This window comes from Bos grunniens, chromosome 10, assembly GCF_055505025.1.
Source record: "Bos grunniens cultivar Pamir isolate PY7600 chromosome 10, Bosgru_T2T1.0, whole genome shotgun sequence".
NCBI classification, from domain to species: domain Eukaryota; kingdom Metazoa; phylum Chordata; class Mammalia; order Artiodactyla; family Bovidae; genus Bos; species Bos grunniens.
In genome coordinates this window covers 49,697,402-49,723,223 of record NC_141174.1, presented here as the reverse complement: position 1 = coordinate 49,723,223, position 25,822 = coordinate 49,697,402, and the positions used below count along the sequence as shown (strand labels likewise).

The window sequence follows — 25,822 nt, the reverse complement described above, 5'->3', positions numbered from 1 at the left end:
AAGGTGTTAGTTGGAGCTGCGGTTTGTTCTTCGTGATGATGGGGTTTAGTCACTAAATCATGTCCTACTCTTTTGCAACCCCATGTAATTTGCCAAGCTCCTGTGTGCATGGGATTTCCTAGGCAAGAATACTGGAGTGGGTTGCTGTTTCCTTCTCCAGGGGATCTTCCTGACTAGGGATCGAACCCGTGTCTCCTGCATTGTCAGGTGGATTCTTAACCACTGAACCACCAGGGAGGTCCTGAGCTGCTGTAGTCCTTCACAATAGAAGGACCCTTTCGTAGGGTAGAATCAGAATAAAGGAAGTGAAACCTAGAGGTGGAGAGAGAAACACTAGGTTTACCGATCATTGTTTAAAATGTGCCTACAACTAATTCTGTAAAGGAGTCTATAAGTTCTCTTTTCCATAAACCAGTTTGTTGTTGTTTAGTCGCTCAATGGTGTCTGACTCTTTGAGACCCCATGGACTACAGCATGCCAGGCTTCCGTGTCCCTCACCTCTTCTGGAGTTTGCTCAAACTCAGGTCCATTGAATTGGTGATGCCATCCAACTATCTCATCCTCTGTCATCCCCTTCTCCTCCTGCCTTCAGTCTTTCCCAGCATCAGGGTCTTTTCCAGTGGTTGGCTCTGCCCATCAGGTGTCCAGAGTATTGGAGCCTCAGCTTTAGCATCAGTCCTTCCAATGAATATTATGGATTGATTTCCTTTAGGATTGACTGATTTGATTTTCTTGTTGTTCAAGGGACTCTTAAGAGTCTTCTCTAGCACCACAGTTCAAAGACATCAGTTCTTTGGCGCTCAGCCTTTTTTATTGTCCAGCTCTGACATCTGAACATAACTACTGGAAAAACCATAGCTTTGACTACACGGACCTTTGTAGGTAAAGTAATGTCTCTGCTTTTTAATATGCTGTTTAGGTTTGTCATTGTTCTTCTTCCAACGAGCAAGCGTCTTCTAATTTCATGGCTGCAGTCATTGTCCACAGTGATTTTGGAGCCCAAGAAAATAAAATCTGTCACCGGTTCCATCATTTCCCCATCTGTTTGCTCTGAAGTGATGTGACGGGATGCCAGGATCTTCATTTTTTGAATGTTGAGTTTTAAGCCAGCTTTTTCACTCATCTATTTCACCATCATCAAGAGGCTCTTTAGTTCCTCTTCTCTTTCTGCCATAAGGGTGGTGTTATCTGCATATCTGAGGTTACTGATATTTCTCCTGGCAATCTTGATTCCAGCCTGTGCTTCATTCAGCCTGGCATTTTGCATGATGTACTCTGAATATAAGTTAAATAAGCAGGGTGACAATATACAGCCTTGACTTACTCCTTTTCCTATTTGGAACCAGTCTGTTGTTGCATGTCCAGTTCTAACTGTTGCTTCCTGACCTGCATACAGGTTTCTCAAGAGGCAGGTCAGGTGGTCTGGTATTCCCATTTCTTCAACAATTTTCTACAGTTCTTCATCATAACTGTGAAATAAATATATATATATATATATATATATATACACATATATATGCATATATACATAAATGTGTGTGTGTGTGTGTGTATGTGTATGTAGGCAGGGTACAGAGATTACTAACTTGGCCAAGGTCATATAGCTAATAAGTGGTTGAGTCAGAGTTTGAACCTGTTGTTCTCCACTGAGTTTTACTATTTCATAGTTAGTAAATATTTAAAGTATACAGTAAAGTATAAAAAGCTGAATTTAGCCTTAGGGATCGTTCAGTTGAACTGAGAGCTGAGACCCAGAATTGTGAGGTAACTGGACTAAAAGTTGTGGTAGTGCTGGGGCTATGACTTGGTTCTTCTGACTTCTAGCCTAGTCCTCTTTTTATGTGTAGACTCTACAGCTGTGGTTTGTGGAATGGCTTAATTTTTCCTTTTTCAGAGAGTACGTAGGACTAAATTCATTACCTTTATTATTTAACAGTGACATCACATGAGGTGATATCTGTCAGTGGCTAAAAGTAAAATTTTCAAACAGTTAAAAATTTAAACCTCACATTTCCTTTGACTTCCTTAAGATATAGTTTAATTTTAGATACATAAAATCTGAAACAAAAAATAACAAAGTAGGAATTATTTATGCAAGCAGTCTCCAAAAGACAGTGATATAATCTAAAAAGTCTTATAAGTCATTTACTTGGAATTCATTTGGAAACAAGTGTATTAAACATGATCATGAAATTTCTACCTCTGTCAGTAGCTGAAGTGTAGTGTATTCTCTTTTTCTAGCTGTTTTGGAGCCAAGTCTGAGCTGTAGAAGCTGTAGGAGCTTTGAGATTTCCACTGCATATCTTTGTTGGATATTTCATCTCAGTGGTAGCTGATTTAGCCTTCATAGAATTCTATGGCTTACCACCAAAATTCTGAAGTAGTGACTTACAAGATTTTTACTTTGATAGTTTTGGCATGCTCCAGAGGCTGACATGCCAAAGGAATCCATGAAAGTATATATTGATCAGAATGAAATATGGCAGTGACTCTTTAGACTAACGTTGTCCAATAGAAATGTTCTGTAGCTGCACTTTCCAATGCAGTAGCCACCGGCTGTTTGTGGCTTTGAGCATTTGCAGTGTGGTTGGTGAAACTGAGGAACTGAATTTTAAATTTTATTTAGTTTTAATTATATAGTCACATGTGGCTAGTAGCTACTGTATTACACAGTGCAGCTTTTGACTGAAATTGCAATTCTAATTACCAGTGTTTTAGTGTCTTTGCTGGTGTATCAGTGGAGGTTCCTAAGTAGCTACTACGATCCTCAGGCCTTTAAAGTAGATCATCTTAAAGTCATCTTTATAGTCACGTGTGCATACTCTGTCACTAAGTTGTGTCAGACTCTTTGCAGCTCCATGGACTGTAGCCTACCAGGCTCCTCTGTCCACGAGGTAGTGGATATCTTGTTCACATGGACAGGTCATTTATTAATTGAATATTTGTAAATTGCATACTGATTTTAAAGTTCTGCTAAATGATGTTTTTATGATCACTTAACAAAAATGTTATATTTGAGTTTCATAGGCTGTGTAATTGAAGCTGTTAAAGAATATTCTGTATTCTTGATACTAGTAGGTCCTTAATGTGAGCAAGAATTGTATGTATTATCTATACATACCTCTGATGTTAGTATAGGGGCAGGCTACAACTATTCAAATAACTGAGTTAAAGAATAACCTGAGAACCTGGTGAATGTAGTTGATATTAAAATTTACTGAATTTAGTTCATATTTAATATTATATAAATATTCACTAGAGTCTCTTGTTCTTGTATTTTAAACATTTAATAGCAATAGATTCTGAAATTAAAAAAATTTCTTCATAGGGTCTGATTCAATCCAAATAACTTGAAAATTATTGGATAAAATGCAGGAAAATTTGCTTTAGTCAGCCTGAGAATAAAGAGGAATGTGAAGATTGTATTAACTGTGTATCTCAGTATTTTAGGTTTCTGTTATCTGATTTTTTCCTTTTTTTGCTTTATAACTATAACATGAGGTTTTTAAAAATATCTGCATATTTAAAAAATATGTATGCTGCTGTGTGTGTGGGAATCCAGAAAACAGATTGTTTTAAATAAGACGGTTCAAAATTTTGAAAATTTATTTTAGCAACATTTGTTTTGAATTTTAGACATAATAGATTATGAATTTTTGGAGGCAAGTACTATGACTTATTTATCTATGTTTTTCCCCAAGAACTTAGCCCCATTACCTTACATATAGGAAAAAATGACTGTGATTAGTTTGAGTAATTATTTGAATGAAGTAATCTATGATAAAGTACTATATCCAACTAGTTTTTGTCCTTTTGAGTTCATTGATTAGAAAACCCAGAAAAACATAAACTAAAATTGATTTATGATTATGTTTTCTTATGGAAACAGTTATATTTATATCTGAAATGTGAAGACTCAGCAACAGTTAAAGGTTAATGTCAGCATCTGAATGTTCAGATTTAATACAATACTATACTATGAGGTGATTATTCATTTCTACAGAAGGATGCTTTTAAAAAACTTTATATATAGTAATTTCAGACTTGCTCAAATATTAAGGGCTTAATGGAATCACCATTTTACTTAATAAATTTGAGTTCATTCAAGAATGAACCAATTATGTAGAGTGAATTAAATATTTATATTAGACTTATCAAATTTAAACTTGAGCTTTTTATATGAAAAAAGGTTAAACATGTGTGTATTTAATGAAATCCACTTTAATGCTAGTTATCTTTATTTTATAGTAAAGAAAACTGAGGTATAACTTGCTGCCTTGTATGGAGTCACATGGTGAGTTTGAAGATCAAAATTAGATCCAAGAACTTCTGAATTTCAAGTTTCATTTTTCAGTATTTGGCTTTACTTAAAGAGACTCATAAAATTGACTGATATCATGTATCAGTACTTAGATAACAGTTTACAGAAAATCAACTTTTCATCTTGATTGGTGGCAACCTTTTTCAGCCAAAAAGTAAGTGTTGTTGCTAGGATAGATACTAGTGTTCAGTTCAGTTCAGTTGCTCAGTCATGACTGACTCTTTGTGACCCCAGGGACTGCAGCACGCCAGGCTTCTCTGTCCATCACCAACTCCTGGAGCTTGCTCAAACTCATGTCCATTGAGTCGGTGATGCCATCCAACCATCTCATCCTCTGTTGTCTCCTTATTCTCCTACCTTCAGTCTTTCCCAACATCAGGGTCTTTTCCATTGAGTCAGTTCTTCGTATCAGGTGGCCAAAGTATTGGAGCTTCAGCTTCACCATCAGCCCTTCCAATGAGTATTCAGGACCAATTTCCTTTAGGATTAACTGGTTGGATCTCCTTAATGTCCAAGGGATTCTCAAGACTCTTCCAACACCACAGTTTAAAACAATCAATTCTTCGGTGCTCAGCTTTTTTTATGGTCCAGCTCTCCCATCCATACAGGACTACTGGAAAAACCATGGCTTTGACTAGATGGACCTTTGTCGGCAAAGTATCGTCTCTGCTTTTTAATATGCTGTCTAGGTTTGTCATAGCTTTTCTTCCAGGGAGCAAGCATCTTTTAATTTCATGGCTGCAGTCACCATCTGCAGTGATTTTGGAACCCAAGAAAATAAAGTCTGTCACTGTCTCCATTGTTTCAAGGTAAATTAAATGTGTTCAAGCAGGACATGGCAAGAGTGAACATTGATATACTAGGAATCAGTGAACTAAAATGGATAGGAACAGGCAAATTTAATTCAGATGACCATTATAACTACTTCTGCAGGCAAGAATCCCTTAGAAGAAATGGAGTAGCCCTCATAGTCAACAAAAGAGTCTAAAATGTAGCATGTGGGTGCAGTCTTCAAAACAGCAGAATGATCTCAGTTCGTTTCCAAGGCAAGCCATTCAGCATCACAGTAATCCAAGTCTGTGCCCCAATCACTGATGCCAGCGAAGCTGAAGTTGACCAGTTCAATGAAGACCTACTTCTAGAACTAACTCCAAAAAAAGATGTCCTTTCCATCATAGAGGATTGGAATGCAAAAATAGGAAGTCAAGAGATACCTGGAGTAACAGGCAAGTTTGGCCTGGGAGTACAAAATGAGGCAGGGTGAAGGCTAACAGTGTCAAGAGAACGTACTGGTCATAGCAAACATCTTTTCCAGCAACACAAGAGATGACTCTACATATGGACATCACCAGATAGTCGGTACTGAAATCAGATTGATTATGTTCTTTGCAGCCAAAGATAGAGAAGCTGTATACAGTCAGCAAAAACAAGACTTGGAGCTGACTGTGACTTAGGTCATGAGCTTCTTAGTGCAAAATTCAGGCTTAAATTGAAGAAAGTAGGGAAAACAACTAGGCCATTCAGGTTTTGGGCATTCCCAAGTAGCACTAGTGGTAAGGAACCTGCCTGCCAATGAAGGAGACATAAGAGGCACAGGTTCGATCCCTGGGAAGACCTCTGGACGAGGAAATGGCAGCCCACTCCACTATTCTTGCCTGGATCAACTCCCTTATGATTATACAGCAGAGGTGATGAATAGATTCAAGGGATTAGATCTGGTAGACAGTGCCTGAAGAACTATGGACGAAGGTTCATAGCATTGTACAGGTGGCAGTTTACCAAAACTGTCGCGAAGAGAAAGAAATGGAAGAAGGCAAAGTGGTTGTCTGAGGAGGCTTAACAGATATCTGAGGAAAGAAGAGAAGCGAAAGTTAAAGATATACTGCAGTGAATGCAGAGTTCCAGAAAATAGCAAGGAGAGACAAGAAGACCTTTTTCAATGAACAATGCCAAGAAATAGAGGAAAACTATAGGGAGAGACCAGAGATCTCTTCAGGAAAATTGGAGATTACAAGGGAGCATTTCATGCAAGGATGGGCATGATAAAGGACAGAAACGGTCAGGACCTCACAGAAAGAGAAGTGATTAAGAAGAGGTGGCAAGAATATGGGTGGTAAGAGTCAATTCTTCTCATCAGGTGGCAGAAGTATTGGAGCTTCAGCCTCAGCATCAGTCCTTCCAATGAATATTCAGGACTGATTTCCTTTAGGATGGACTGGTTTGCTCTCCTTACTATCCAAGGGACTCTGAAGAGTCTTCTCCAACACCACAACACAACTTCGGTGCTCAGCTTTCTTTATGGTCCAGCTCTCACATCCATACATAACTACTGGAAAAACCATAGCTTTGACTAGACGGCCCTTTGTTGGCAAAGTAATGTCTCTGCTTTTTAATATGCTGTCTAGGTTGGTCGTAACTTTTCTTCCAAGGAGCAAGCGTCTTTTAATTTCATGGCTGCAGTCACCATCTGCAGTGATTTGGAGCCAGAGAAAATAAAGTCTGTCACTGTTTCCATTGTTTCCCCAATCTGTTTGCCATGAAGTGATGGGACTGGATCACCTGACCAGATGCCAGGATCTTTTTTTTTTTAAATGCTGAGTTTTAAGCCAGCTTTTTCACTTTCCTCTTTCACTTTCATCAAAAGGCTGTTTCTTCTTCCCTTTCTTCCATAAGGGTGGTGTCATCTACATATCAGATTTTTCTTTTCTTTTCTTTTTTCTTGAGGATAAAAAGGAGCTATTTATTTGTTGATAAAAAGAAAAATAGGTGAAAGATATGAACAGATATTTTACCAAGAAGACATACAGATGCCAAATAAACCATGTGGAAAAAGGAAGATCAACATTATGATTCCTTGCTGCTGCTGCTAAGTCACTTCAGTCGTGTCCGACTCTGTGCGACCCCATAGATGGCAGCCCACAAGGCTCCCCCGTCCCTGGGATTCTCCAGGCAAGAACACTGAAGTGGATTGCCATTTCCTTCTCCAACACATGAAAGTGAAAAGTGAAAGCGAAGTCGTTCAGTCGTGTCCGACTCTTTGCGACCCCATGGACTACAGCCTACCAGGCTGCTCTGTCCATGGGATTTTCCAGGCAAGAGTACTGGAGTGGGGTGCCATTGCCTTCTCTGTACATAGCAGATTTTTCTCCTGGCAATCTTGATTCTAGCTGTGCTTCATCCAGCCTGGCATTTCACATGATGTACTCTGCTTGTAAGTTAAATAAGAAGGGAAACAATATACAGCCTTGATGTACTCCTTTCCCAATTTAGAACCAGTCTGTTGTTCCATGTCTGGTTCTAACTGTTGTTTCCTGACCTGCATACAGATTTCTCAGGAGGCAAGTCAGGTGGTCTGATATTCCCATCTCGTGAAGAATTTTCCACAGTTTGTTTGATCCACACAGTCAAAGTCTTTAGTGTAGTCAATGAAGTAGATGTAGGTATTTTTCTGGAATTCTCTTGCTTTTTTGATGATCCAGTGGATGTTGGCAAATTGATCTCTGGTTCCTCTGCCTTTTCTAAATCCAGCTTGAACAATCTGGAAGTTCTTGGTTCACATACTGTTGAAGCCTAGCTTGGAGAATTTTGAACATTACTTTGCTAATGTGTGAGATGAGTGCAGTTGTGTGGTAGTTTGAGCATTCTTTGGCATTGCCTTTCTTTGGGATGGGAATGAAAACTCACCTTTCCAGTCCTGTGGCCGTTGCTGAGTTTTCCAAATTTGTTGGCATATTGAGTGCAGCACTTTAACAGCATCATCTTTTAGGATTTGAAATAGCTCAGCTGGAATTCCATCATGTCCACTAGCTTGTTCGTAGTGATGCTTTCTAAGGCCCACTTGACGTTGTACTCTAGGATGTCTGGCTCTAGGTGAGTGATCTCACCATCATGGTTATCCTGGATCATTAAGACTTGTTTTTTTGTATAGTTCTTCTGTGTATTCTTGCCACCTCTTCTTAATATCTTCTGTTTCTGTTAGGTCCATACCATTTCTGTCCTTTATTGAGCCCTTCTTTGCATGAAATGTTCCTTTGGTATCTCTCATTTTCTTGAAGAGATCTCTAGTCTTTCCCATTCTATTGTTTTCCTCTATTTCTTTGCATTGATCACTTAGGAAGGCTTTCTTATGTTTCTTTTATGCATAGGCAAAATCTAATTATTTCTAAAAATATTATAAAGCTGTCATGTATCTTCAAAAATTATTTCTCAACAACATATCCTGAATATATTGACAATGGCAGTGCCATGCTAAAGAGTGAGGTGGAAGACCTTTGTTTTCTCCATGAGTTTGATAGATCTGTCATAGCAAAGTATTATAGAGTAGATGACTTAACAGAAACTTATTTTCTCATATTTCTGGAGGCTAGATGTCTAAGATCTAGGTATTTTTGAGTGACTTGAAGGAAGGATATATTTCAGGCCTCTCCTTTGCTTATAGATGGTCATCTGCTTCCTATGTCTTCAAATGGTCTTACCTCTGTACATATATATGTGTCCTGATCTGCTCTTCTCTTATGGACAATGATCATAATGTATTAGCGCCCACTCTCATAATCTCACTTTAACTTACTTCTTTAAAGATTCTGCCTCCAAATATATACACATTGTGAGGTACTGATGGTGAGGACTTCAGAATATGAATTTTGGAGAAACTCAGTTTAGTTCGTAGCATGTACCAACTAGAAATATAGGATATTTTTAATATTGGTATTTAATGAATTTCCCTAATCTTTTAAAAGTAGGCATTGCTTGACTTCACCTACTTTCCTGGTTTTAGATTATTATATATGTCTGTACTGCCTATCTTATATGTAGAGTGAAATATACTGTCAAGGAGCTCATTTTGCCTTAAATGTAGTAATGTTTTTAATCATTTGACTTGAAGAATTCTATATAACTATTAAAACAGTATAGTTTAGAAAAGAAAGGGATCATTTCATGATATTGATGACATTTGGGAAAATGAGAAGGCCTTATTTATTTATATATTTTTTGGTAGGTGGACTACTAAACATTTAAGTAATTATAGACCAGGAAATGATTTAAGGTACATTTATAGAAGGGAAAATTCTTTTAAATTTGTAAAAGAATGGCACCTACTTTAATAAGGTATTTCCTGTGTATGACATCTCCAAAGTACTGTTTCAATTAGCACTATCTTTTAAGACGGTGGTAGAACATTGTTTTAAGTTTGAGTCAAAAGAGAAATGGCATTGCTTTATTATAATAAAAAATGACCTCTAGAAGTTACCACCTTTAATTCATAATGATATCATTGTCTAAGCCAGAACCTTTGAGCCCTGGAGGTTTTTTCCTTTTGAAGTCTCCCTCTGTCCTATACCCCCACTCCAGTACTCTTGCCTGGAAAATTGCATGGACGGAGGAGCCTGGTAGGCTGTAGTCCATGGGGTCGCTAAGAGTTGGACACGATTGAGAGACTTCATTTTCACTTTTCACTTTCCTGCATTGGAGAAGGCAATGGCACCCCACTCCAGTACTCTTGCCTGGAGAATCTCACGGGTGGAGGAGCCTGGTAGGCTGCAGTCCGTGGGGTCGTGAAGAGTTGGACACAACTGAGTGACTTCACTTTCACTTTTCACTTTCCTTCATTGGAGAAGGAAATGGCAACCCACTCCAGTGTTCTTGCCTGGAGAATCCCAGGGACGGGGGAGCCTGGTGTGCTGCTGTCTATGGGGTCGCACAGAGTCGGACATGACTGAAGTGACTTAGAGCAGCAGCAGCATCCTGTCCTATACAGACAGACAGATAGACAGACAGACATTTTGTTGTTTAGTCGCTCAGTCATGTTCAACTCTTTGCAACCCCATGGATTGCAGCACGCCAGGCTTCCCTGTCCTTCACTATCTCCCTGAGTTTGCTCAAGCTCATGTCCATTGTGTCAGTGATGCCATCCAGCCATCTCCTCCTCTGTCGCCCTCTTCTGCCCTCAATCTTTCCCAGCATCAGGGTCTTTTCCTATGAGTTGGCCCTTGTGTGTGTGTGTGTATATACACACACGCATATGTATATATACCCTCTTTATATATCACTTGTACCCATCTCCATTCCTATTACTTTAGTTTAGAACTTTAATACTGTATCTCTTTTTTTCCCTCCTCTGCTACTCTTACTCTTCCTTTTTCTCCTTCATCTCAGCTTAAAGTATACACATAGTTTTAAATAAAGCAAACAACTTAAAAAGACTATGTGGTTTAGCCTCAGTTTCTTAAAAAGTGCTTATGTGCGTATATATTTGTGCTTTCCGTTGCATAGTCAGTTTTAACCATTTTCTGGTACTATTCTGTCATGAGGATTTTTGCTTTTTACAGCTATCCCTTCCTTCCCTCTAAGTGTCTCCCAATTTTTGGTTAAATCTGTATTTGATATTTTCATTATGATGTCCATATAAACACTATTTACTGATGAGCATGGTAGTATGCTATTCATATGCTATTATATATAGAATAGCATGTGAGGGAATACATTTTTTACTTGTTTGTTTACCCAGCAATTAATACTTTTCATGTTTTTTGATTTGCTAACTTTTATTAACATCTATAGCTAAATCTTCTCACACCCTCAAGAACCTCTCAGTTCAATTTTCAGTATGTTGAAATCTGTCAGGTAGTATAAAATTTTATATTTTAATCATCTTTTCTTTGGCCTCCTGGAGATGTTCCTCCTGAAGGTACTGTTCTCAGGCGTTAGTCTAGACTGGCTGTTCTTTAGGCCTGCTGAACTTCTGTTGTCCTGGAACTTTGTACTGTGTTGAATGCCATGTTTTCTACATCCTGTGTCTTCCTCTTTCTTTACTGAGTCTCTTGTTTTGGTGGATTCTATAGTAACTTCAGGAGAACGAGTGCCTGGGAAGTAAATTTTGTGTGATGTTGCTGATCCTTACTCTTAAACTTAAATGAAAAGTTTGGATTTTCTAAATTGAAATATAATTTTGGTAAGAATTTTTAAAGAATTGTTTTACTGTGTTCTAGTTTCTGTTCTTATTACTCTTAATCTTTTGTATATGACCTGTTTCTGTTCCCTAACTCCCAATCCCTGAAGATATTCTCTTTATCTTTTTTGTTCTGAAATTTGGCAGTGATATGTCCTGGTATAACTTTTTTCTTGATTGTTGTATTGAGTGTTAATGGGATCTTTCAGCTCAGAGATTATTGTCTTCTGATCTTGGAAATTTTCTTGCATTATTTCTTTGATAACTTACCCCCTGCTTTCTCTCTATTCTCTTTCTATAAATTTAAGTGTTGTACCTTTAAATTGATTTTCTAACAACCTTGTATTCTCTGTTTTGTTTGTGTGTGTGTGTGTGTGTGTTTATATACATTTTTTTTTTCAGTTCTGAGGACATTTGTTTTTTTAAGTGAATGAAAAGATTTTGGCTATTGTATTTTAAATCCTATTTTGTCATTACTTTTTATAACATCATTTTTGGTCTCATATCTCTGAAGATGCTAACTATGTTTTCTCTAATATTTGTCTTTCTTTTTGTACCTCTTTTCCTAAAGGTTCTTTCTCTGTTTTATTGATTTTGGTCTGGAAGACAAGAGGTTTTTCTAAAATTTCTGGTGCTTATTGGTTGTATATTTAACACCAAGGCACTAAAATGCTTCTATGCTTGGTCAGAACTTCTAGGATGGTGATATTTTACTGTATGTTCTTTGGTCTGTTTCTTCAGGCAAGAAATTTTCCCTGATTGGAATAAATCTCACTTTGTTCTTTTATTTTAGTCTAGCATCTCATCCTTTCTTTGCTATGTACCTGACATACCTGAATTGGGTTCAGTTTTTCTGTTCTCTCTCCCATCTGTTGCCTTTTATTCTTAGTTTGTCTCTCATTTGTTAGTACATTTTTTCCCAGATAATGGTTCAGTGCAATCTTTTTCATAGATAATCATATTCCAGGTGTATGACTGAAACTGACTTTGTTCCCAAATGTTCTGTCCACTGTAAATAACTACTATCAACCATTATCTATCAATCATCTCTTTATCTAAGTTTTACTAGTTTAAATCTTAGAGAGTGAACTCTGAGTTTCTCACTATTGCTGCCATGTACTAACTGTGAATATCAACTCAGAAATTGCTATTAGGATTATTAAAGTAGATCTTAAATCTCCTACTATGTATTACAAAAATGTATTTATTTTTCTTTTTGAAAATAAGGTTTGCTTCTCTCCTTTTGAAAATTAGATAATTCAAAAATGGCAGAGCTCTTTATGGAATGTGAAGAAGAAGAGTTGGAACCATGGCAGAAGAAAGTAAAAGAGGTTGATGATGATGATGATGATGAACCGATCTTTGTTGGAGAGATATCAAGTTCAAAACCAGCAATTTCAAGTGAGCATTTACTTTCAGTAAACCCCAGTTTTCTAAGATACCATTTCTAATGGAAAACCTTGTGAACTCTCTTATACGCATTTAATTAAGTCCTTGTTCCTTTGTAAGGAGTTAAGGATGAAAGATTGGGTGGGAAATTGGTAAGAATTTCAGAATTAAAGTTTTAAAATCAGGAACTTGTGGAAGGAGCTAAGAAGTTAAAATATCAGATGTGAGAAAACTAAATGGACTAAGACAAACTGGTGACATCAGAAGTTTTTCATAATAGAAATCATAATTTTTAGTGGAGCCAAGTAACCTGTTTATCTTTTTGTTCATTTTCTTTTTTTTCCCCCCTCACTTAAAACCCAGAAACAGAAGAGTTTAGAATATTTTGCTTAAAATGTTAGAATACACTAAGTATGTTTAGGTTAGTCTTAGATAGGGGTTCTCACATGCAAGCAGCTGCCTCATTGCAGTGACATTTATAGTAGCTACAAAATTCATAGGCAGTGAATGATTTCAGTTAAGAGTAATTGGATTTGCCATTGTTATAATGTTAAAGACAAATGGCTCTTGTCATCCACTCAGTAATGTATGGAAGTACAGAGAAGTAATGTATACATTTCAGGGGAGAAAGAGAAAATAGATCCCTTCCCATTGCACTTACATGTGTTTTGTTTGCTTAAGTCAGGAGAATTTACCAAAGCTCATAACCAGCATACTAGTGTTTTGTTTTGTTTTGCCAAAATCAGTGCTTAAAAGTATAGCAGAGAGACTGCTTTCAAATTTTCTGAAAGCCTGATTCTTTCTTCTATTGCCTCTAAGCTTGGAATGACACTTCTTTTTTTTCAGTTTTATCAGAGGGAGACTAGCTTAACTGATGAAATTCTGAATAGCATTTTTTGTGGAAGATTGATAATCACTCAAAAGAGGTTCTGAATGGAGTGCTACTTTGATTATAAATTGAACTAGGTGTGGTGGCATACTTGTTGCTGATAGTGGAACATAATTATACATTCTCTTAATTACTGTTTCTAGTTGCTATAATTATTTTATATGGGAATATTACCATATTGCAAAATTGTTACTCAAGTTGTCTTACTGAAAACAAGACAATTAAGACTTAAATTGAATTTATACTGATTTTTAGATGACTCTTAACAGTGTTCAAATAGAAAAATGTATGTTAATTTTAAAATAATTGTCAGAAGGAGACTGATCCCAGTAGAATTTCTTTTCTGTACTCTTAAGATGCAGAATTTAAATGATTGTATTGTTGCTTTTGTATAAGCCATAAAATATTTTAACATATGGAGTATGAGCTAAATGTTTATATATGTCGCCACAAAGGAAGGTAAAAAATTTTTTATTGTAGAATACAAAAACCAAAACATACTTGAGCAGTAATCCTTTGAAGGTTTGAATAAATACTTAATCTTGAATTTATGCATGAAAGTAGTGTCAAGTTGTTTGAGCAGATTGTTCTCCTTTCAGTTCAGTTCAGTTCAGTTGCTCAGTCGTGTCCAACTCTTTGTGACCCCATGAATTGCAGCACGCCAGGCCTCCCTGTCCATCACCAACTCCTGGAGTTCACTCAAACTCACGTCCATCGAGTCGGTGATGCCATCCAGCCATCTCATCCTCTGTCGTCCCCTTCTCCTCCTGCCCCCAATCCCTCCCAGCATCAGAGTCTTTTCCAATGAGTCAACTCTTCCCATGAGGTGGCCAAAGTACTGGAGTTTCAGCTTTAGCATCATTCCTTCCAAAGAACACCCACGACTGACCTCCTTTAGAATGGACATCTCTAATACTTAGGTATAGAGTACTGCACTGTCATTTTCAGAAAACAGTCCTACTTTTATATGGCCCTTTACACTACAGAATTGGAGAAGGCAATGGCACCCCACTCCAGTACTCTTGCCTGGAAAATCTCATGGACGGAGGAGCCTGGTAGGCTGCAGTCCATGGGGTCGCTAAGAGTCAGGCACGACTAAGTGACTTCACTTTCATTTTTCACTTTCATGCATTAGAGAAGGAAATGGCAACCCACTCCAGTGTTCTTGCCTGGAGAATCCCAGGGACAGAGGAGCCTGGTGGACTGCTGTCTATGGGGTCGCACAGAGTCAGACATAACTGAAGCAACTTAGCAGCAGCAGCAGCAGCAGCAGCTAGTAGCTTGCACTCTCTCTCTCTGTCTATACTACAGAATTAATTTATGGAGGCTTGTTCCTTTCTATTATTAGGGGAAATGAGGAAATTGTTTTATGAGGTCTGGTGTTGGTCCTTTTACCTTTTTCTAAACAATAATTTTAGGCAGATCCTTAGTCTTCTGAATTTTAGTTCTGTCATAGAAAAACCTGTAAATTATTGAGTTCACATGCATGCATGCAATTAGAAACTTTAAACTGATCCTGAAAGTCGTATTAGGCTCTGACTGACTTCTGGTATAGTGATAAATATGAAGCCCGTTAAGTTGCAAGATATTCTGGTAAACTGTATGTTCACTTTAGTCTGCATTCTCTAATAGTTTCCCTTTCAGGACTTGAGTAATGGTGGAGATAATCCAATGAGGTCCCTTATAATGATACTTTAGGGCTTATAAGGGTGTGAATTGGATATGGATGTTGGACAGGATTTGATTTTCAGTAAATAGGAACTTGAATGCATGTATGTACAGCCCTTTCATCTCTCAAAGCAAGATATATACTTCAATTTTAGTTGTATATGAATATATTTTTGGAATATTTTTGCCAATTATGTGAACTATTTCTTTGCCATGCAGAAGATTTTACTTATGGGTAGTCATATTTATCAATCTTTAACTTCTGGGTTTTGGATTTTGAATTACAGTTAGAAATATTATTCTTATTCTATAAGAATTAAGATACTATTTTTAGTAGATAAAGATATATATGTTAACCTGTATACTCCTTCCAGAAATCTTTTCAGTTGTTTTCAGTGTATGATTTCTATTTATATATATACATATAATTCAAACAATGAGCTTTAAAATAATGTAATCTTTTATAGATATTTTGAATAGAGTAAACCCCAGCTCATATTCGAGGGGAATAAAGAATGGTGCACTCTGCCGAGGTACAGTAGTATTTTACTATTTTTATTTTAAAGTGAAGTATTTTGACATCATTGATTATATAGAAATATATTCAATTTGTTGTGTAATTTTAAAATACAGGTATTACTCCTGCATTCAAGCCTACAAGTCAACATTACACGAATCCAGCATCAAATCCAGTGGCTGCCTCGCCAGTAAATTTTCATCCTGAATCTAGATCTTCAGATAGTTCTGTTATTGTTCAGCCTTTGTCTAAACCTGTAAGTGTTTCTGAAACTACACAGTCAGCTCAGGGATATGTTGGGTATTATTTATCTGTGTCAACAATGCACAGTGAAAATTCTGTATTTCCATGGCTAATCATTCAGTGGAATCATTATCAGCATCAGAAAATATCACCATCTTTATGATAGTTTAACCAGTACCCAAATAATAATTGTAGGAACAAACTACCCAGCCTGTTTTTAGATCTGATAATATGCTTAAATAGGCTACAGTATTGAAAACTGTGCTATTAAAACATGAATAAAAGTATATTTAGTAATAATGGCAAGCTATTTCAGATTGTAAACTGGACTAAATGTTCTTAGTTCTTAACTGGGAAAATTGCTAGAGGCTATTGTAGCCTTTTATTCTGAAAACATACCTTCATAGTTTAGTTTAACTTTTATAGAAAGTAATAGTTAATATTGAGTTGTTAATGTGTGTAAGGTTTTGTGCTATCATGAATTAATCTCTTTAAATTCTTAAATGTTCCTATGAAGTAGGCAGTATTATTTATTTTTGTTTTATAGTTGAGGAAACTGAGGCTCACGTAGTTTAAATAATTCACTCAAGGTGGCACAGCTGGAAAATGGTAGATCTGGGATTTCAGTCCATTGCCTTAGTGTAAAAATTTTCAAAGTGTAGTCATCAGTCCCCTGGGGTACCCCTGAGACTGTTTCATGGGCTTTGGATCAACAGTATTGTCAAAATAATGCAAAGGAACTGTTTGCTTTTGTCACTGTGTTGACACTTGCACTGATGATGCAAAAGCAATGGTGAGTAAACTGCTGGGGTGTTAGTATGAATAGTAGTTTTTGTACTAGTCATCATCATGTACTCAAAATAAAAATTGTTTCAGTCATACTCAGTTACTTTGATGAAATATTAAAATGTCATTAATTTTATGAACTCTCTACCCTTGAATATATGTCTTTTAAAATGTTTCACGTATGAAATGGGTAGTATGCATAATATACTTCTATGTCTGAGGTATGATGATTAGCTTGGGAAAAAGTTCTAGTGTGGCTTAATGTTCAGCTAAATTACCCAGAAAACCATTTTTACTTGAAAGGATGACTGAAACCATGGTGTATATTACTATTAACTTAGTGGTTTAAAACCACATACTTCTATTATGTCACAGATTTTGTGAGTTAGGAGTCATGTCATGTCTTAGCTGGATCTTCTGCTTCAGGGTTCCTCCAGGCTTCATTCCAGATGTGAAGCTCAACTAGGAAGTGTCTACTTCCAAGTTCTCATGGTTATTGGTAGCATTCTGTTCCTTAAGGGTTGTCATATTGAGCATCTCAATATTTTACTGGCTTTTGGTTGGCTCCTTGCCGGGTTGAGTTTTCCCACCATGGCTCTTACTTCTTCAGAGCCCACAAGGGAGAGAGAATGCTTAGCAGGATGGCATTATCAGATCAGATCAGATCAGATCAGTCGCTCAGTCATGTCCGACTCTTTGCAACCCCATGAATCACAGCACGCCAGGCCTCCCTGTCCATCACCAACTCCTGGAGTTAACTGAGACTCACGTCCATTGAGTCAGCGATGCCATCCAGCCATCTCATCCTCTGTCGTCCCCTTCTCCTCCTGCCCCCAATCCCTCCCAGCATCAGAGTCTTTTCCAATGAGTCAACTCTTCGCACGAGGTGGCCAAAGTACTGGAGTTTCAGCTTTAGCATCATTCCTTCCAAAGAAATCCCAGGGCTGATCTCCTTCAGAATGGACTGGTTGGATCTCCTTGCAATCCAAGGGACTCTCAAGAGTCTTCTCCAACGCCACAGTTCCAAAGCATCAGTTCTTTGGCGCTCAGCCTTCTTCACAGTCCAACTCTCACATCCTTACATGACCACAGGAAAAACCATAGCCTTGACTAGATGAACCTTTGTTGGCAAAGTAATTATGTAATGTAATCACATAGAAAAAGTCATATGTATCCCTGTCACTTTTGCTCTACTCTGTCAGAAGCAAGTCACATGACTTGCCTTCACTCAAAGAGAGAGAATCACACAGGACATGAATTCCAGGGAGTGGGGATCATGGAGGCTACTTTTAAGAGTCTGTCTGCCACACACAGTGAGTTCTTCACTTTTTGTTGTTTGGTAGACAGTTCTTCAGAATTGAATAAAGTGCACTTGTCAACCTAAAGGAAAACAACTGATAGTATTTCTTGCCACTGATGAAATTTGAGCTATCAAGTAAAAATTAGAATTATGAACAACTTGTATCAGTCATCATGATCTTAACAGCTTCTCAGTACATAAAATCTTTTCTTATGGTTGGTAGTATTAATAAATATGATTTTTTTATATTGTGTAATGAACTCTGTCAACATTTGGAAGATTATGTAATTCAAAGAAATCAGTATTTTCAAAATAATGTATGATATAATAAAATCATGCATGAATAAGATTCATTCAAAGTGCAAGATAATACATTTTAATGTAACAGTTCAAAAAGCTCAGTGATAGGGAGTCAGATTCCACTTTGCAGCAAACCTTTAAGAAAATACTGACTGTTGAGTTTTGGTATTGTATCAAAGAAATATATACACATTTATTGTAATTTGCTATTAAAATACTCCCTTTTTTAGCTGTTAATATTTATGAAACCAGAGTATCTTGATTCTTCAACCAAAATATTTTAACAGAATGAAAGCAGAAGCAGTTATGAGAGTATAGCTGTTTTTTATTAATCTAGACATTAAGGATATTTGCAGAGATGTAAAACAGTGCCACTGTTTTCTCTGATTCTTTTGTGTTTGCTAGATAGCCATTTAAAAAAAAATGTTATTCATGTTAATTTGTAATGGGTTTATTATTTTGAAATTTTCTGTTTTAATCTGTAATATGGTAAATATCAGTAAATATAACCTACCTTTTGATTTTAAATATTTGAAGGGGTTCTGAAATCAAGGACTTAAGAATCCTTAAACAGAAAGTTACCCAAAATTTGACGATTCTTTGCTACTGGAGTTGAATTAACTCAGTAGTTTTTTTCATGCCATCATAAGCTCTTTGACATTGGCCTTACAGAATTAATAAATTTTCCCTAAAATATTTGTTCTTTTTACAATAAGTGAAACAACTGCTGAAGCACCTATAGATTTTATTACAAATATTCAAGTTCAAAAACAGAATTGAATCTAAATATTTTTAGAATAATCCATTTTCCCTGTATTTCATATTACTATTAGGTAAATTACACATATTTGTTACCACAAAAAATTTACATTTTGAGATGTTTCTTTCATAGAGGACCTATTAAATTTAATTTTATATTCATGAAAAGGAAAATCTATGCCTAAACAAAGTCAGCTCCCAATTATGTTTTGAAGAGGTCATATATCATAAAAAGTAAGAGTATCTTTAGGCAAATACCTTCCCCTCCCTGCCTCCAAATCTTTTCTGTGGTTTTAGCATTCTGAAATAATAATACTGATAAGAGTCCAGGACTAGTTGTCTAGAAAACTTATATTGAACCAAGAGACTTGAATGATGATTCTGCCTTTTTTAAAACTAGAGCATTGTCAAAACTTCTCTCAGCCTCATTTTCTTCCTTTCTAAAATGAGAGCTAACTTTCAATCTTGGATCCTAACATGGCAAGCTACCTAAAATGTAAAGATTCTTTGTTATTAGTAGAATCAAATTAACTTGGAAAGTTTCTCATACTTATTATAAGCTGTTTGGCATTTGAGGGATAGAAAATCAGAAAAAGAAACTATTATTTAATTTAGTTTGATATATAAAAATCTTCACAACATTGGACTTAGGGAGAATAAAAAATAACAGTGAGGGGTGGTATCTTTGGTGTTAAAATTAGAAACTGGAGCTTTTTCTAGCTGAAAATATTTTACATCCGTAGGCATAGTTTTTGTTTTTTTTGTAATAATTTTATTTACTTTTCACTGGGCTAGGTCTTCATTGCTGCCTTAGCTTTTCTCTAGTTGTGGTGAAAGGGGGCTATTCTCCGCTGGTGTCTCATTGCTGTGGTTTCTCTTTTGGAGCACAGGTTTTGGGGCCTGTAGGCCCCAGTAGTTCTGGCACGGGCTTGGTAGTTGCAGCTCCTAGGCTCTAGAACACAGGCTCAGTAGTTATGGTGCACAGGCACAATTGCTCCACGACATGCGGAATCTTCGCCGATCAGGGATCGAACATGTGTCTCCTGGACTGGCAGGTGAATTCTTTACAGTTGAGCTACCAGGGAAGTCCTATAGGCATAGTTTTTAAATCAAAACACCTCAATTCACGGTTCCCAAACTTGGGGAAGTTTTTTAAAAAATTTTGTCAGTTGGTCTGGGTGGATGTGTCTTAAAAATAATACATTTAAAAACACTCTATGTGATTCTATTGTGCACAGTTAGGAATGACAGATATTATATACTCTGGAATGAATTGAGAATCCTATGTAAGGGAACTTACTCTGAATTTTAGAAGCTACTGCGTTAAATATATTACAATTTTTCATTTTATGTCATGTTTTCTGTATATGTATATTTTTACTTTTTCATGTAATATCTTTATACTTCTGTATCTCTTTCAAATCTCAGGGAGTGAGGATATACTATATTTTAAAAGTCAATGTGATATAGCTTAAGGGCATAGGCTTTGTAATTAAACAGACCCAGGTTCTAATTACAGCTCCATCAATAATAAGTAGGATTGAATTGGGAACCTTGTGTAACCACACCTAACATTAGTTTCAGTTCAGTTCAGTCACTCATGGACTCTTTGCAACCCCATGGACTGCAGCACGCCAGACCTTCCTGTCCATCACCAACTCACGGAGTTTACTCAGAATCATGTCTATTGAGTTGGTGATGTCAACCAACCATTTCATCCTCTGTCGTCCCCTTCTCCTCGCACCATCAATCTTTCCCAGCATTGGGGTCTTTTCACATGAGTCAGTTCTTTGCATCAGGTGGCCAAAGTATTGGAGTTTCAGCTTCAGCATCAGTCCTTTAGTGAATATTCAGGACTGATTTCCTTAGGATGGCGTGGTTGGATCTCCTTGCTGTCCAAGGGACGCTCAAGAGTCTTCTCCAACACCACAGTTCAAAAGCATCAATTCTTTGGCGCTCAGCTTTCTTTATAGTCCAACTCTCACATCCATGCATGAATACTAGAAAAACCATAGCTTTGACTAGACAGACCTTTGTTGGCAAGGTAATGTCTCTGCTTTTGAATATGCTATCTAGGTTGGACATAACTTTGCTTTCAAGGAGCAAGCATCTTTTATTTTATTTTATTTTTTTTAGCATCTTTTAATTTCATGGCTTCAGTCACCATCTGCAGTGATTTTGGAGCCCTCCAAAATAAAATCTGTCACCGTTTCCCCTCTTTCCCCATCTATTTGCCATGAAGAGATGGGACCAAATGCCATAATCTTAGTTTTCTGAATGTTGAGCTTTAAGCCAACTTTTTCACTCTCTTCTTTCACTTTCATCAAGAGGCTCTTTAGTTCTTCACTTTCTGCCATAAGGGTGGTGTCATCTGCATATCTGAGGTTATTGATATTTCTCCCGGCAATCTTGATTCCAGCTTGTGTTTTATCCAGCCCAGCGTTTCTCATGATGTACTCTGCATATAAGTTAAATAAGCATTTCTTCTAAGGGATTCTTGCCCACAATAGTAGATACAATGGTCATCGGAGTTAAATTCACCCATTCCAGTCCATCTTAGTTCACTGATTCCTAGAATTTGAACATTCACTCTTGCCATCTCCTGTTTGACCACTTCGAATTTGCCTTGATTCATGGACCTAACATTCCAGGTTCCTATGCAATATTGCTCGTTACAGTGTCGGACCTTGCTTCTATCACCAGTCACATCCACAACTGGGTGTTGTTTTTGCTTTGGCTCCATCCCTTCATTCTTTCTGGAGTTAATTCTCCAGTGATCTGTAGTAACATATTGGGCACCTACTGACCTGGGGAGTTCATCTTTCAGTGTCCTATCTTTTTGACTTTTCATACTGTTCATGAGGTTCTCAAGGCAAGAATACTGAAGTGGTTTGCCATTCCCTTCTCCCGTGGGCCACGTTTTGTCAGAACTCTCCACCATAACCCATCTGTCTTGGGTCGTGCTACAGGGCATGGCTTATAGTTTCATTGAGTTAGACAAGGCTGTGGTCCATGTGGTCAGATTGTTTAGTTTTCGGTGATTGTGGTTTTCAGTCTGTTTTCCCCCTAATGGAGAAGAAGAAGAGGCTTATTGAAGCTTTCTGATGGGAGAGACTGACTGAGGGGGAAACTGGGTTTTGTTCTTATGGGCGGGGCCATGCTCAGTAAATCTTTAATCCAATTTTCTGTTGAAGGGCAGGACTGTGTTCCCTCCCTGTTAATTGACCTGGGGCCAAACTATAGTGGAGGTAATGAAGATAATGGCTGCTGCTGCTGCTAAGGCACTTCAGTCGTGTCTGACTCTGTGCGACCCCATAGATGGCAGCCCACCAGGCTCCTCTGTCCATGGGATTCTCCAGGCAAGAACACTGGAGTGGGTTGCCGTTTTCTCCTCCAATGCATGAAAGTGAAAAGTGAAAGTGAAGTCGCTCAGTCGGTCCGACTCTTAGTGACCCCATGGACTGCAGCCTACCAGGCTCCTCCGTCCATGGGATTTTCCAGGCAAGAGTACTGGAGTGGGGTGCCATTGCCTTCTCCAAGATAATGGCTACCTCCTTCAAATGGTCCCATGCATGCACTGCTACACTTAGTGTCCCCAACCTTGCAGCAGTCACTGCCGACCCATGCCTCTGCTGGAGACTCCTGGACACTAATGGGCAAGTCTGGGTCAGTCTCTTGTGGGGTCACTGCTCCTTTCATTAGTTTACTTATTAGGTAAACATTAGGAGAAGGCAGTGGCAAGCCACTCCAGTACTCTTGCCTGGAAAATACCATGGATGGAGGAGCCTGGTAGGTTGCAGTCCATGGGGTCGCTAAGGGTCGGACACAACTGAGTGACTTCACTTTCTTTCACTTTGCACTTTCATGCACTGGAAAAGGAAATGGCAACCCACTCCAGTGTTCTTGCCTGGAGAACCCCAGGGACGGGGGAGCCTGGTGGGCTGCCGTCTATGGGGTTGCACAGAGTCGGATGACTGAAGCGACTTAGCAGCAGCAGCAGCACCAGCAGCAGTTTACCTATTTATAAAATGGGATATAATATTAGGTCTTTGTTAGTACTGTGTGACAACTACTTGTTTTAATAATATAATGTGCCTTGAAGTGCAGGTTTATTTAAAATATGACTGTGACTTCCAGGCGGTGCTAGTGGTAAAGAACCCTGCCAATGAAGGAGACTTGAGAGGAGGGTTTGATCCCTGGGATGGAAGGATCACCTGGAGGAGAGCATGACAACCCACTCCAGTATCCTTGCCTGGAGAATGCCTTGGATGGAGGATCCTGGCAGGCTACAGTCCATAGAGTTGCAGAGAGTCAGGCACCCCTGAAGTGACCTAGCATGCACACTTATGGCTTTTTTTAAGTGTGAAAGGTGAATAACTTCAAGTTCAGAAATGACTTGCCCAAAGTTTTGTAGCTAAATAAATGTGTGGATCTTCTGGAGCCCAGTTGTGTTGATCTTTCTGAACTATTTAGAAGACATTAAAAGTTCTATGTTAGATAATTATTTTAATCTGTTATTGTTGAATAATATGTACCTGCTCTCTGAAATTGTGAGTTGTTTCCTAAGAAAGCATTTAACAGTATTAACTTTATACTTCTGTTAACTGTTTTAGAAAATATAAGTGAATGTTTTACCTTTTTAAGTGTAAATATTTGAAGAAAATATTTATGTTGAAGCAATGTCATGTTTGGTTGCAATTAAGTAATGTGGCATCACTGATTTTTTTTTGTATTACACATTAAGGTTCAAATGCAGGTATCTGCCTCTTAGGGCTTAAATTCTAAGAGTGGGTTTTGGTTACTTCTGTACTTGTTTCCATAACAATTTTTTTTTTTAAACAACAGTAATAATTTATTTAGTGACAGATTGGCCATTTGTGAAGGGTGTGGTAGGGAAGGCTTATGTCTTTTCAAAACTAAGAAAAATTTTTATTGAGGTGTAGTTGACGTACAACATTCTATTGGTTTCAGATGTTCAACATGCTATTAGTTTGAAGTGTACAGCACAATGGTTTAAAATTTGTGTATATTGTGAAATGACTACCACAGTAAGTCTGGTTCTAGTCTGTCACCATATGTCATTATAGAATTTTTTTCTTGTGATGAGAAATTCTAAGATCTGTCTTAGTAACTTTCACATATGCGCTACAGTGTTATTAACACAGTCACCATGCTCAATGTCATGTTTTCATTATTTTATAACTGGAAGCTTGTATATTTTAACTCCTTTCACCCATATTTTTGTTTCTGTAACTTTTTATGGACAAACCCGTTTCAATAGAAAAGTTAGTAGTAAACCAAAATTCTTAAAACTTATTTATACCTTAATTTATAAGCACAGAACAAACAAAACCTTTCTGTTTCTATTTTGAAATACTGTGTATTTTGGTGGGAAAATTTAGAAAGAGAGACGAGTGCATACTGTACTTTGATTTTTTTTCTCACCTGCAAACAGTGTAGGTTATATCAATCAGAAGCAGACTGTATACCCAGATACGTATTCTCTTTTATCCCTGAACATTCTACTAAGAATGTATCATTGGCTTTTTCTCAAAATCATGATATTAGTGGTTGTATGATAGTCTGTCATTTTATTTAGCCATTCTTTCATTGTTGGACATAAAGATTTTTAATTTTTACTGTTAAAAATGCTATAATTACCCAATAAGCATTTTCATTTCTGTACCATAAAATTTTAAAGTAAAATAGTTGAACAAAAGGATGTGAACTTATATAAAGCCTTTGATAGCTACTGCCAAAATTTTCATGCAGAAAAGTTATACCTAAATATAGCCTCTATTTTGCCAGTAGTATGTGTTTTCATTATTTTTTAATTCATAAATTTTAATTCATACTAATTTTAGATTTATAGGGAAAGTAATACAATATACCCCTAACGGAAAGTAGTTTCCTGTATTGATGTCATCTTACTTAATATAACTAAATTGCAGATCTTATTCAGTTTTACCAGTTTTTTCATTAATGTCTTTTTTTAATTCCCAGGATTCTGTTTAGGATCACACCTTACAGTTTGTTATTTCTTCTTAGTCTCCTCATATTTTTCTACAATTACTTATTCTATGTCTATTATGAGCTTGATACTTTTAAGAGAAGTAGCAGTTATTTTGTACTGTTTAACTGCCATTGTCTTTATTTGCATTTCTTTGGCTAAATTGAAAAAAATAGTTTTTGTATATATTGGTCATTGTTTTTTGTTTTTGAAGTGCCTCAGTTTATGTCCTTTGCCCATTTTTCTCTTAAAGTGATTTTTTCTGTTTTAGACTTTAAGTCTTGTTAATCTTTGAGCTTTTACTTGCTGTATATTATGACCCATAGAATAGTCCAAAAATCACTCTAATGAGAGCTCACTCTTCAGTGGTGATCTTATATATACAGCATTGGGATCTATTTTTTTTGTGTGTATCAGTGTATTTAATATATAAAAATTTTGGAGTACATATATACATCTAAATTATATTGACCATATTTTTCATGATTCAGTTCAGTTCAGTTCAGTCGCTCAGTCATGTCCAGCTCTTTGCGACCCCATGAATTGCAGCACACCAGGCCTCCCTGTCCATCACCAACTCCCGAAGTTAACTCAAACTCACGTCCATCGAGTCGGTGATGCCATCCAGCCATCTCATCCTCCGTCGTCCCCTTCTCCTCCTGCCCCCAATCCCTCCCAGCATCAGAGTCTT

At 37.2% G+C, this 25,822-nt stretch overlaps 1 protein-coding gene across 14 annotated transcripts in view; it reads left to right on the top strand.

Moving 5' to 3' along the window:
* The window catches only part of ZNF280D (zinc finger protein 280D), a 126,033-nt gene that overhangs the window by 11,417 nt on the left and 88,794 nt on the right, over positions 1–25,822 (top strand). For 7 of the 14 annotated variants that reach the window (XM_086321146.1, XM_086321145.1, XM_086321150.1 and 4 more), the window contains exons 2-5: positions 4,249–4,294; positions 12,525–12,671; positions 15,684–15,749; positions 15,850–15,989. In XM_086321146.1, the coding sequence (XP_086177272.1) occupies positions 4,282–4,294; positions 12,525–12,671; positions 15,684–15,749; positions 15,850–15,989 (366 nt within the window). In that variant the 5' untranslated portion in view covers positions 4,249–4,281. The remainder of the gene's footprint in view (positions 1–4,248; positions 4,295–12,524; positions 12,672–15,683; positions 15,750–15,849; positions 15,990–25,822) is intronic. The other 7 variants (XM_086321147.1, XM_086321148.1, XM_086321156.1 and 4 more) reach the window with 1 other exon arrangement.